The sequence below is a fragment of the Rhinolophus ferrumequinum genome, chromosome 4 (genome assembly GCF_004115265.2).
Source record: "Rhinolophus ferrumequinum isolate MPI-CBG mRhiFer1 chromosome 4, mRhiFer1_v1.p, whole genome shotgun sequence".
NCBI lineage: Eukaryota > Metazoa > Chordata > Mammalia > Chiroptera > Rhinolophidae > Rhinolophus > Rhinolophus ferrumequinum.
In genome coordinates, this window is record NC_046287.1 from 1977421 (window position 1) to 1990525 (window position 13105).

The 13105-nt window shown below is 45.0% G+C and overlaps 1 protein-coding gene across 1 annotated transcript in view; it reads right to left on the reverse strand.

Annotated features, from left to right (window-relative positions):
* The window catches only part of CSMD1 (CUB and Sushi multiple domains 1), a 1609724-nt gene that overhangs the window by 378320 nt on the left and 1218299 nt on the right, over positions 1–13105 (reverse strand). Inside the window, exon 11 of the mRNA XM_033104535.1 lies at positions 6611–6714. Within this exon, the coding sequence (XP_032960426.1) occupies positions 6611–6714 (104 nt within the window). The remainder of the gene's footprint in view (positions 1–6610; positions 6715–13105) is intronic.

Below are 13105 nucleotides of genomic sequence, written 5' to 3' on the forward strand. Positions count from 1 at the left end.
TTGGAGCAAAAATTAATATAAGACCTGGTATTATATTATATTATACTACATCATTATATTATAAAGATCCAGTCTTATATTATAGTAAAATAAGACTGGGTCTTATATTAATTTTTGCTCCAAAAGATGCATTACAGCTGATTGTCTGGCTGGGTCTTATTTTCGGGGAAACACGGTATTAGTTGACACACAAACAGCATTTGATAGGTGACATGACACATGTGTTATGAGTTGGAAGGACAGACACAGTAAACACATCAGCTCTCTCCCAATTGTTCCGTAGGTTTCATGCAATCCCTGTCCAAGTCCCAGCAAGGTCTTCACACATATATGCAAGGTTACTCTAAAGTGACATGCAATGTCACAGGCTTAGACTTGACCCCAATTCACAACTTATAAAAAGTTCATAAATTGGACCTCATCAAAATGAAAACCCTTGCTCTGTGAAGACCCATATATAAAGAGGATAAGGAGAACAGGAACAGACTCAGAGAAAATGTCTGCAAACTAAATATTCTACCCAGAACTATTACATAGAAAATATAGAGAACTTGCAAAAGTTAATGGTAAAAACTCAAACAATCCAATCAGAAAATGGGGAGAAGACCAAAGAGGGAGCACGGACAGCACAGAAGCTGTAAAAACATGTTCAAGCCCGTCCGCCCTTGGGAGACGCAGCTGAGACCACTAAGAGATATCCCTCCGTACCTATTAGAGCAGAAACCGTCAGCTACAGGCCATTTGCTGGTGACAATATGAGGAGGTGGGCCACTGAGACACTGCTGGTGGGGATGGAAAACAACGCAGCCATGCCAGAAGACAGGCCAGCGATCTCACAAAATACACAGGCGACACACATACAATCCAGCACCTACAGTCCTAGGGGTCTGTGCACAGAAATGAAAACTCACGCTCACACTAACACCTGTACACAAACAGTCACCGCAGCTTTGTTCCTTACAGTCCAACGGGAAACAAGCCAGGTGTCCCACTTGAGGGAATGTTAAAGAGTGGTACATCCAGACCGTGGAAGGAGAGGCAGCAGGAAACAGGAGAGTACCCACGGAGCACGCCATATCCGGGGAGGTTTGCAAGCACAAAAGGTTACACAGTGTATGACTGTAGGCAGCACTGCTACAATGACACCGTTTCACAGTGGTTGTCAGACGCAGGCAGCAGCTGGGGTGGGGGTGGGGGCGCAGAGATCGAGCGGTGATGAAAGGGCAGCTGGAGTGAGATTCATAATGTTGGAGATGTCCTGTCTTGACCGTGGTGGTGGGGACGTGAACTCCAAGAGGTGACGAAATTGGACAGAACTTTCTAAACACACGCACACATACATGCACACACACATGAATACAAGTAACAATGGGGAAATTTCAGTTAAGATTGAGGAAGCATATGAACGTACATACCCTGCTCGTGACGTTTTATTACAGATTTGCAAACTGTTACTATTGGGGAAACTGGCCAAAGTGAATGGGGATCACTTTTTGTTAAGACGTTGGGTTCCAACATCAGTCAGGCCACCTGCTGTGCACATGCCCATGAGCTAGATCTCTCCTGTCTTCACCTAGCTAGTGAAAACGATCCCCTTGTCACAAGCCTGCCACGACACAGGGAGATTCAGTAAGTGACACTTCAATCTCCTCTTTTCTTCTCCCTTCTAGTACATTTCTATCAACTACAGTGCTTCTCCCAAAATAAGACCTGGCCAGACAATCAGTTCTAATGCATCTTTTGGAGCAAAAACTTGTATTATATAAGACCCAGTCTTATAGAAGACCCGGTCTTGCATTATAGTAAAATAAGACCAGGTCTTATATTAATTTTTGCTGCAAAAGACACATTAGAGCTGACTGTCCAGGTAGGTCTCATTTTCAGGGAAACACTGTACGTCCCTGCCTCAAGAAACTACAGAAAGCACAGCAATGTAAACCCAAAGGAAGCAAGAGGAAGAGTATGATAAAGATGAGAAATCAACAAAGTACAAATAGAGAAACAATGGGGGAAAAAGCTAGTTCTTCTAAGAATTAATATAATTGATAAACTTCTAAGACAACCATGAACACCGCAGAATTCTGCATGTTTTACCACAGCAAGGCAGAGACAGGAACTGTATTATATGGCAATATCATCTCTTTGCCCTCTACTTTAAACTTTTAAAACAATGTTTCATTAACTATGGTATTTCACACTTATCCTCTGAGGTTGAAAGGTGTACAGCAGGGGACAAGCACGCTGAAAGGTAAATGTGTGCCCTTTATCGTTTTCAATGTATTTATCCCCCTGAAAAAGAACAACTTCACTCCTGAGGTTAATTTAATGTCAAGCACACACACTACAACTTTAAATGGTCTGAGGGATAGAAAAGAGATCCTGGTGAACAGTGTGTGAAGAAAGGCCCGCGCTTCTCGGCTCCTTCAGGAAAACACCCACCGTGAGCCAGCACCGGTGATGTAATTGGTGGACAGCTGGGGAATGACTCGGCTTTTCTGGACCCCAGTTCACAGGCAGTGTCTACATCCCACCTGCTGCAGGGGCTGCAGGGGTGCTATGATTCCCTTGGGACGTGGGATTCTTCTGCTCCGTAGGAAGGATGTCCCCAAAGGCAACTCCCCAGGCCCCCCAAGGTCCCAGGATGGCTTGCTGTCCCGACACCCCACAAACAGCTAGCAACCCAAATCTAAAATGCCAGTGCAGCGGTCAGCTCCCTTCTGTGACAGGGCTGTGGGACAGAGAACCCAGGTGCCGTAGGGTCTCCAGGGAGGGTGTCCCCCGCTCACCCTCTCCAGGGGGGGCTTGAAGGTTGGACAGCATCTCCTCCTCCATGCGTGGACCAACCCCAAAGCCCATTGTCACCTCCCTCTGAGTCCGACAATGTCTGACTGCCAATAAATGTGTCTTCCAAGAAACAAACAAGAAAGGTTCCAGATAATGGGGCGGAGAAAGGGGCGCTCACAGCGGACGACGTTTCAGCGGGGACAGAGCCCCAGCATTTGCGTCTGGCTTGTGCGACCCGACACATTTTATCTAGAGAGCCGTCCGCAGCTCCCCTATGTAGTTTTTCCTAACTTACACTGCTCCAGCTTTGCTCCAAACTGCTGGAGATGTAAGTGATGGAGTGCTCTGATAACACAGAGGTATCTAAACACGCACAGCAGCCATTAGTGTCTGCTTTCTTAGGGCCTTCCCACGGTCTTTTATAATAACAGAGGACAATGCCCTGCAGCCCAGGGCAACAGCAGGGGAGGTGGTGACAGTCCGACCGGGGCCACAGCAGCTTCGAGAAGCAAGCAGCAGCATCAAGAATAGCAATGGGCTGCCTGTCCCTCAGACAGAACTGCTGTCCTGCAGGGCCAACCCGCCACGTGGCCAGGCAGAGGCACCACCACTTTGCTCTGACCTCCCTCCACTGATGCTCCTGTTCACTCCCTTCGAGGGACGGACCTCTGCCACCTGTGACCTGCGCCCGCAGCCCCAGGGCCGCCTGCGTGAACGCCCTGGCCCTGTCACCAACTGCTCATCTGCCGAGGCCGCAGAGGCCACGGACAGCCATCGCTCCGGAAGCAGTTCCTCTGCAAGTTAAACGTGAGAGACTCGTCAATAAACAGAGGGTGCGAAAACAATGTATGCACCCCGGTATATTCTTGCAGAGGCCTCGGTAGGGCTCTATCTTGTCTTAAATCTGTCATTGTGTAAAACTAACCTGAGTAAATTCACCACCTCTTGGGGAGATCAGGCTATTAAAAGAGCCCCCTAACATTCAATTATTCTCTTTTTTGCCAAGAAAGTTAAGAATATAAAAAGCCATTGATGGAAATTAGAATTTTTAAGACCAGATTTAGGGTGACCTCGTTAGGCTATATCACATTGTGAAATTCTCCTGAAAATCAAGATCTGAATAGAATTCCATAGCCCCCCCCCCAACAAAGGCACCCATAAAATAGTGACGCTGAGGTCGTGATACCAGCTTTCCATGAAAAGGGTCTTCTATTTTACTTGCTGTATGTACTGTCATGGGATTCAGTGGTTCTAGTACGTGATGCCTGGTACAAAACCGGCCCAGTGTAGCTGTCATTTCTTCAATTAATTCTGAACTTCAAGCTGAGAACAACGTCTGACACGTAAGTACACACACATATGCGATGATGTAGTCTCTAAAATTACCTGTTTATTTGAAGACACCAGTTCTATCTGATTGTTCTTTCTTTTCCTGTAATTTTGTATATATGGAATATATCAGTGGCTTTTCTTCTTTCTACTGTGGCTGATTAAATGCCCAACTGATCTTTGTTGCACTATGTTCCCCAAAGGGCATCTCAGTTTGATTCAGTTGGCTATTTCGTTTTCATTTAGAGATCTGAGCTATCGAGAGGAAGTTCTCATAGCACTGATGTCAACATAATGCACAGCCGGCTCGTGCTCTCGTCACGACACGTAGCGCCAGGAAAGCGTGTGTGGCTTCCGACCCGAATGGTGGCCTCAAGGGTTTTACGTGGCCTCACTTGGCTATATTTATATTTTATACTTCACGTTAGAAAATTTCTCCCATTTGTTTTAGTGGCACCCTTTCTTAAATTAGACATTATGGTAATAATAACACAGTTTTATGTGTGACCACATTTCTTATCTCTCCAGGGTTTTCACATGTGTTATTTCATTTTGATCCTTACCACAGGCAGGGAAAGTTTATTATACATATTTTACAGCCATGGAAGCAGAGGTACACAGAGGTGAGGTGCCGTCCCTCAGGGTCTCAGAGACAGTTAATGGCAACGTCAGAGCCAGAGACTCTATCTTTCTGGCCCAGTGCCACCACACCGTGCAGACGTCTGGGCTGCACTCTGCAGGAATCGCATGTTTATAAATAAATGCCACTTTTAGCTGGTGATTCGGCGCAGAGAGTGACTATTGGTAAGGGAGTGGGGAAAAGACCCTCACACCCTGTGCAGGAAGAGGAAACCAATGCCAACATCTGGGGGAGAATTGGAAAAGCATAACCGTGGAAGTGAAGACAGCCCTGAGTCCTGAAACTCCTCTGCTGGAAGTTTCCCTGAAGGCATTAAAAGACGACAACAATGTTCTCCTTCGAAGTCGTGTGCTGAATAGCTGCTTATGAACACAAACCCAGGGCGCGTGGGGAGGACAAGCTTGTCAGAGTTTCACGTCCAAAACACGTGACCCGGTGCTAGAAAGGCATGGATGCCAGAATAGAACCTTGGGGTTTAAATGCAGCAAGTTTGTGAACTGGGGTGAATGTAAGCCTCAGTCCCATCGTCGGTATGGTAGGACCTCGTTAACCCCTAACTCGGGATGCAGGTGAGGGTCGGGGAGGTAACATGCACTGCGCATTTGCAGTGCATGCTAACTAAGAGATCATAAACGTTCACTACAGCATTACCTGTGCAATCATTATAACGATTACCCAAAGTCACACGCCAGAAACACGATTTCAATTATCAGTGGTAGTAACAGATCAATAAAAAGGTCAGGCAGAGACATGCAGTGATAGGGAAAGATGCCCACACCATGATAAATGAAAGGGGTACATGCCCCGTGTAGTCAGGGTGAGGGCCCATTAATTTTTAAAGGTGCAGGCAGCATCTTCTGGTATGGCACTTTTCAGAATGTGAATTATCTCAAAAGTAACTATTAAACCAAAGATGAGTGTGCACAATAGCAAGGGCTATATTTCCTAGCAGAATGAGACGTTGCAGGAGTCAGAGGCAAGCTTTCTCCCAAATAAAGAGAAAGCTGGAGCAATGCCTATGGAGACTAAGAAAAAGCAGAACGTTCGGCAGAATGACTTCCGTTGACAAAAGCTGTGTCTGGCTTAGTTGTTTCAGGAGCCACTACATGATGCTATCTGTGCAATGTGCAAAGCAGGTGACAAAGGTACACAGACATTTCTCTCTGTGCTGAATACACCCAGGGGCAAAGACAGCCCTGGATCTTATGTTTGATTTTGACAGAACAGGTCTCATAAAAAGTGACCAAACTGTCCTCAGGGCCCTGCACCTGAAGATAGCTGGCGCCCAGGGTAAGGAGCAAACTGCAATTCCAGCAGCAAGCGTCACAGGACGCATGTCACCTGGCGTTAAAGCTGCCTGTGCTTGCCGGGACTCTGGGTACGGCACGGCCCAGCCACGTGGTGACTCACCTGACACCATCTTCCCCACAATCCCTGCTGCTTTCAATGTGCAGTGTGACCGAATGCAGGGGTTTTGGAAGACATGACACTATTCCAGAAAAAGACTTGACTTGTGCTCCCAAAACACGAGTAATGCACTGCCCCAGGGAAGTACAAGAAGAAGGGCTGAGCGGGAGGGATTTGGGGTGAGAAACCCATCATTGCTTCTTTCTCCTCTTCTGCAAGTTCTAAGCTCTTGCCATACTGTTTGATGACTTGGACAAAAACATTCAGAGACAAAACACGGCCCCGGTCAGCCCTCATGTAACGTCACACTTGGAAGCCACCAGATCACCCGCTGTGGCCTTTATTAAACTTTTGAGTCAGGAGTGGGGTCTGCACCGGAACCTCACGTGGCGCCCCTGCTGCACACGTAACTGCAAGAGAGGGGCTGAGGGGAAGAGAAATCGCACTTACACGTACAGGACGGTCCTGGCGTCGCCCACTTTGCCGGCATCGCCCACCGTCAGGGTATCGTAGCCTCGCTCGAGCTCAAACTCCTCGAAGGCGAGCTTGATGACCTACATCAGGGCAAAGAGAGTGACTTACTTAGCGAAACAGCAACGTCCCGCGTCCTCAAACACTGCAAGAACCTGGGGGCAGTGTTAACGTGGCCCTTAATTCCACGGTTTTCCACATGACTTTAGGCCGCTGGTTAAAGTCACGTATGGACAACTGTATGCACGTGAGTGTCCGCCATTACAGAACCTTACGGAATGTACAATTGCTCTTACTCGAAAAAGGTTTGTTGTCAGCTCTAAAAACATATTAGCCCATATTAATATCTATAAAATATTTAATGTCTGTAGTATTTGGAATGACCGAGAGATAAATCAGTATAAGCAAAAGAAACATGGATTGTAGTTAACGAGACAGATTCTGAGGAGACCTAGAACACAGGAAATAAATACTTGGAGTAATGTATGCACATTTCACGTAATTACAGGTCACCCCTGTATAAAACAGTTGTTAGGTTCCTAAAATGCCGTGTTATGCGAATCCTTGTTATAAGAAACAAAGAACTAGTACAAAAAAGGGGTTAGGTTCCAAAAATTAAAAAAAAAAACACATACCATTATGCTTTTATAATTAAGAGAAATATCTTTATTAAAGCAATTTTCACCAAAAGTATAACATATTAATATGTATTAAATAATGTTTTCTTCGTCATCACTACTAAGCACCAGTAACCGAGGGCGTTTTCTTTTTGACAAGATATCTTCATCCTCTGAGCTTAATACTCCATGAACATTTAAATGGATTTAAAATTCTAGTATGTTTTAAAATTCTGTAGTCAAATCTGATACGACATCCATGCTCGAATAAAAAAATTCAAATGAGATCTCTTTTGTTCTTAAAAGCTTTTATTACACTCGGTGTTGTTCGGGGATTTCTCTAATTCTCAAACGGTGTTAGAGCGAAACCGTGTTACAGAAGTGCCGTGTTATATGGGCGTGACCTGCAGTTACATCAACACGTGAAAAAGACCTACTGAGACTAGAAAGTCCTCTTCTGGATTTAATTCTGCAAAGCCGTGGAGTGTTTGGTTTTTATGAGGAATATTCTGTCCTGGTGACCAGCACCCTGACATCTGGACAAGAGCAGTGTACGTCCCACACACCAAGTCACGAGTCCATCAACTTCTTCCTGCAAAGCGGGACCCTTTGCACCATAAATAAATGCTTCCTTTGGTGACTAATATTGTGGTGAAGGGAAAAGTGAGTTGGAGGCATAAAAAAGCCCTGGTGACAAGGAGAGATGATAGATGGATGGATGGATGGATATAGACAGACAGACAGATGGATAGATAATAGGCAGGTAGATAAATGGATAGATGATTGACAGATAGGATAGATTCATGAATCTGATAGAGATGATAGATACAGATAAAAATGTAAGTTAGATGAGAGAGAGAGAGAGAGAGAGAGAGAGAGAGAGAGAGAGAGAGAAAACAGGAAGTACAAAAAACACAGTATTAGATATATATATTTCATGGGATCTAGTTCAGAGTAATCAGAAACTCCAGAACCTTGTACAGCAGTTATCAAAAGCCTGTCTGTCAAACTGGAAGGAAAGAGGTGAGTGGTATGAGAGGGAAGGTGGGCTCCGACTCCAGTGCACGTGGAAATGAGCAGTTCAGAGCAGGCTCTAAGCAGGTGCTTCTACCTGCACTGCGAACATGGAATACATTACTTTTGCTACTTGAAATTCTTACTAAAATTAGTGACATTGCCATTATAATTTATTTTAAAAATCTGCTCTTTCAAATTGCCTTGTTCGTATGAATACATTATTTCAGCCATCTGATTTGAAACAGGTGTAGAGATTGACAGCTGGTGCAAACCAGTATACGTACTGCACAGCATACCTGGTACCTGAGCATGGTTTCCTTTCTCAGGGATTGGCTCATCAGTGACCACGTCAAGCAGAAAGAGAATAAAAGAACTAAAGAATCGTCACAGAGACCTGGAGCTTCCCGTCACCTTTGTGACCAGTGGACTCAGTCGTGACATGTGACAGCCTTCAGGAAGTAATGCTAACCCAGTAAGACTGGAGGGTGAAGGGTGGCAGACTTGTCATGAGACACAGGCGGGGGTCTCCCCACACAGCGCACTTGATTAGGGGCGTAAAAGGGCCCTTTGTAATTCCTACAAGCCAAGGCAAAGGAAATCATCAGAGGCTGCTGTCAAAGGGCTGTATGTATGCCATGTCATTCATGCCGCATCGAAAGAGAAAACATAGACCAGTCCCGTGTAAAAAACCTCTGGTTTGTCCCAAGTATGCCACTATATAACTGTAAAATAGAAATACACATTTGTGATGAAACATGCCATCATGTCTCAATCAGGTCAAGCTGGCGATGCCAATGAAAAGTGACGTTGACAGGAAAACACGTTTTTAATAAAATGCTGTATGCATGAAGGTGTACTCCTCTATGGTTTGACACACAGAGCGAAATGGTTACTACAGCCTAGCTGACATCTCCTCATAGTTACCACATTTCTGTGTGTGGTGAGAGCACCTGAAAGCTACTCTCAGCAGCATTAACTACAGTTGCCATACTGGACATGAGCTCTCCACAATCACTCCTCCTACGTAACTGTGCCACTGTCCCTTTGGCCACCATCTCCGCTTTCCCTCACCACAGCCCCTGGTGGCCAGCGTTCTACTCTCTGCTTCTATATTCATATATTCAGTTTTTTAGATTCCACACCTAAGTGGGATCGTGCAGTTCCTGCTTTGTGTCTGGCTTACTGCTCTCAGCATCCACCAGGTGTAGCCACGCTGCTGCAAATGGCAGGGTTTCCTTCTTTTTATGGCTGAATGATATTCCATTGTATAACTATGCCGCCTTTTCTTTACCCATTCATCTGTCTGTTGATGGACACCGAGGTCATTTCCAGAACTTGGCTTCTGTGGATAATGCTGCAGCATGTTTTAAACTGCACAATTCAGTGACATTTAGCCAAAGTGATTTCTTTAAATCACACGTGTTCTCTCTGCCTGGAATTGGCCCCTGCAGCTGCTCCTGCAGACGTCCACTCCTCTGTCTGCAAGTCTGTGCCGCCCGCCCCAGTCGGCCTGAAGGCGTCATTCTCTCTGTCACCATCCTGCCTATTCCCTTCATAACATGGGTTTGTGGTGTTTTTTTTTTTTGCAATTGGTGCTTGTACTGCCTGTACAGGCTCACATCCGTCACTGCAAGCCCCGTGAGGGCCGACACCACGCCTGCTCCACCCACAGACCACAATTAACCCATCCGAGGGTTTATTAAACACCGCCTCTGTCCAGGCCACAGTGCTAGGCATGAAAACCGAGGGGAGATGGACAAAGTTCTAGCCTTCAGAAGAACTTAGAGCCTACAAGAGGGTACGGGATAAACACAAAGGAATTATAGAATTTTTACCTCTTACAGATAAAGATTCCTTAATGACGATAGATAAAATACGAAGAAAACCAAAAAGAAGGAAAAGTTCACTGAAAACACTGAAAACTCACAAGGAGTACTGATAGATACACAATAATTACAAAATTTAACACTTACAGATGAATATTTCTTAATGACAACAGACACAATTGTTTACTGTTTAGGTACAAATGGTTCTGACACTGTTTAACTACCTACTCCGTCTTCAGTTTTCTCAGGAAGGGAGTGGGAGGGAATTAGAGGACAAGACATTAGGTAACTCTGTTCAGCTTCTCTGTCAATGCTGACACTGCGGCTGCAGCCCTGATGCATCTCCTTGCACACAAACAGGTTGCACTAAAGCCATGCCTCTGAAATCCAAAGTAAGCAAGCAGTACGTTTGCCCAAGTTCCCCCAGAGCTCTCACCCCTATAGCGCTATCTACCAGCCAGGGTCAGAATGCACTTCCAGACGCTGCAAATGAGACGGAAATAGCGGGATACAGCATCCATAATCGCAGCTAAAATGCTCCAGCCGTGCAATGGAGATGTTGATGATTTTGTAGGAGAAAAATGTCATAGTTTGATGCAAATACAAATGCAAGTCTTTTACTGTGGTGAGAGCAAAGCCATCCTGGCGCTGTCCAGGAGAAGCTGACGGGCGTGTGAGCAGACTTGTCAGAAGGCTGCTAGCTCGGGCGCGGGGCCTCAGGCAGTGAACCTGCATTTGCTCCTCTGTCTCAGCAGAGAATGAGGGGAGGGCCCGGTGAACGTGACCAACAGGGGACACGGGCCCTGCCGGACTTCATTATGAATATTCTGAGCCTCCTCTCTCAGAAGAGAAGGAAAACAAGAGAAGAAAAGGGCTTACCCTGCAGTTCTCAGTGGAAGATTTAGAACTGAACTGGGGGCTCCTGACTCTTGATTTAGTGTTTTTCAGATTTTTCTTTCCACATTCACACAGAATGAAGAAAATGTAGAAAAGTAGAGGTTATGAAATTCAATTCCATTTTTTTAATTCTCCTTTAAAACACTCACTTTTAAAGTATATTTTGTCATTTTCAGCCTACTGTAAATTTCTTTTTTCCGGATCCCCAATTCAATATAATTTAACAGAGACGCAGCAGTCGTGTCCCACATACCGAGTTCAGTCAAGTCTCTGGTAATTAAACTGCTGCGAAGTCTCCCCTGTGCAATGACTCTGTGTAGGGAAGAGGCAGGGCTGCCCACAGCAGGCGGGTGTGTGACAGGTTACCCTCAGCGTGTGAGGGAGTCGGGGAGAGTCTCTGAGATGGGGCGGGCAGACAACGTTTCTGGGGAGGACACCTGTGCACTCAAAGTGGCGGAGGGGCTTCCCCAGTTGCTGGCGGCGCCCAAAACGTGCCCTACAAGTACGTCAAAGACTGTTACCTATCGCCAGCGTCCTGGAAAATTACAGCATAATCCAATGTCTAATCTAATTTCACTCCCCAATTTGTGCAAAATGGGTTTGTTCATTTTATAATTTTTAGTAGATATTAAACTTTTCTTTCCTCAGTGTCTTACCAAAATATTGTTGACTGTTATCCTTACATAATAGCAAAAAGGCAAAGAAACAAAAAAATAATAATAGTTGAGCTTGAATTTAGTACAAATTAGTACAATTTATTCTCAGGTTTTTTTTGTTTAAGGAGAAAAGATGCTATTTTTCAGATGGAAAAGTTAAGGAAAAAAGGAATACAATAAACTTTAAATAGGAGCAATAACTTAAAAATTGGGTGTGTTTTTCCTTTTATCTTTTTGAAAAAAGTATGCAAGAGAAAACAGAATTTAGCTTTTTAATCTCAATTAAGTAAAAATTGCAAGAGCTTTGGTAGTTACAAGTTACACTGTCCAAAGAATTATTTCAAAATTTGCTCAGATATACTCCTAATTTCCAAAATAGAGAAAAGAAAAATACACAGAACAGCCACTGATGTGAAACTGAATTTTTAAGTATTCATTTAAAACAAATATAAAAACAACGTTCTGAACAACAAAAAGGAAGTATGCTACACAGGCACAGCTTATCAGGGGGAAAAAAGAAAGCCAGTCCAGATGGGCCCCTTCAGGCAAGGGGCCCATCTCACCTGGGGAAGCCAAAGGAATCCAATGTATCAACCCACCTGCCCTCCCCTTACACACTGTTGTTGGACAGTAGCATCAAATCAGAGCAGGCATCGTTGTCCTGAAGGCAGAGGGCCTCTGGGCTCAAAGCCACCAGTGCGGCCTCGGGGACAATGCTTATCTCACCCCAGTCCTCCCTGGTGAAACCCACGACACTCATTTCCCCTCAGCGTTTCCAGGATTAAATGGCACCACCATGTGGCAAAGTGCATGTGTCCTGTAGGTGTCCAGCAGGCACTTCCTTAGCAGTGGCTGTGTCACCGTCACCCTGCCTAGCCGACCTTGTCATGCTGCCAGGTGGGCCACATGCTGCCACCAGTTTGAAGGATTGTGTTACTTCAAACCTCACGAGTCTGTACAACCAAGGAAAACTCTGTCTCTCTTTGTTCTGACACAGCAATTCCTAACTCCCATTTTATCCAGAAATGAATCCTTTATCCTTGGATTTCCAGATACAGTGTTCCACATACACACTTCCTTCTTCATTGCAGGAGTATTGTGCACTCTAACTAAGGGTTGTTATCATGGACACTGACGGCCATTTATGTAGTTAGTTAAAGTATAGTTGGTATACAATCTTACGAGTATATTGGTTCTATTAGTGTCAGGTGTACAATATAGTGATTCTCCATTTTTACACCTTACAATACAACCACTCCACTAACCCTAGTGATCATCTGTCACCGTGCAAACTTATCTCAGCCTTGTTATGCTCCCCTTCCCTTTCCCCCTTCCGTCTATCCGCCCACCCCTTCCCTATCCCTTTGCTCTGTTTCCATCAGTCTGTTTTTGTTTTGTTTTTAAATTCCACATATAAGTTAGATCATATGTTGTCTTTCTGTCTGACTTATCTCGCTTAGC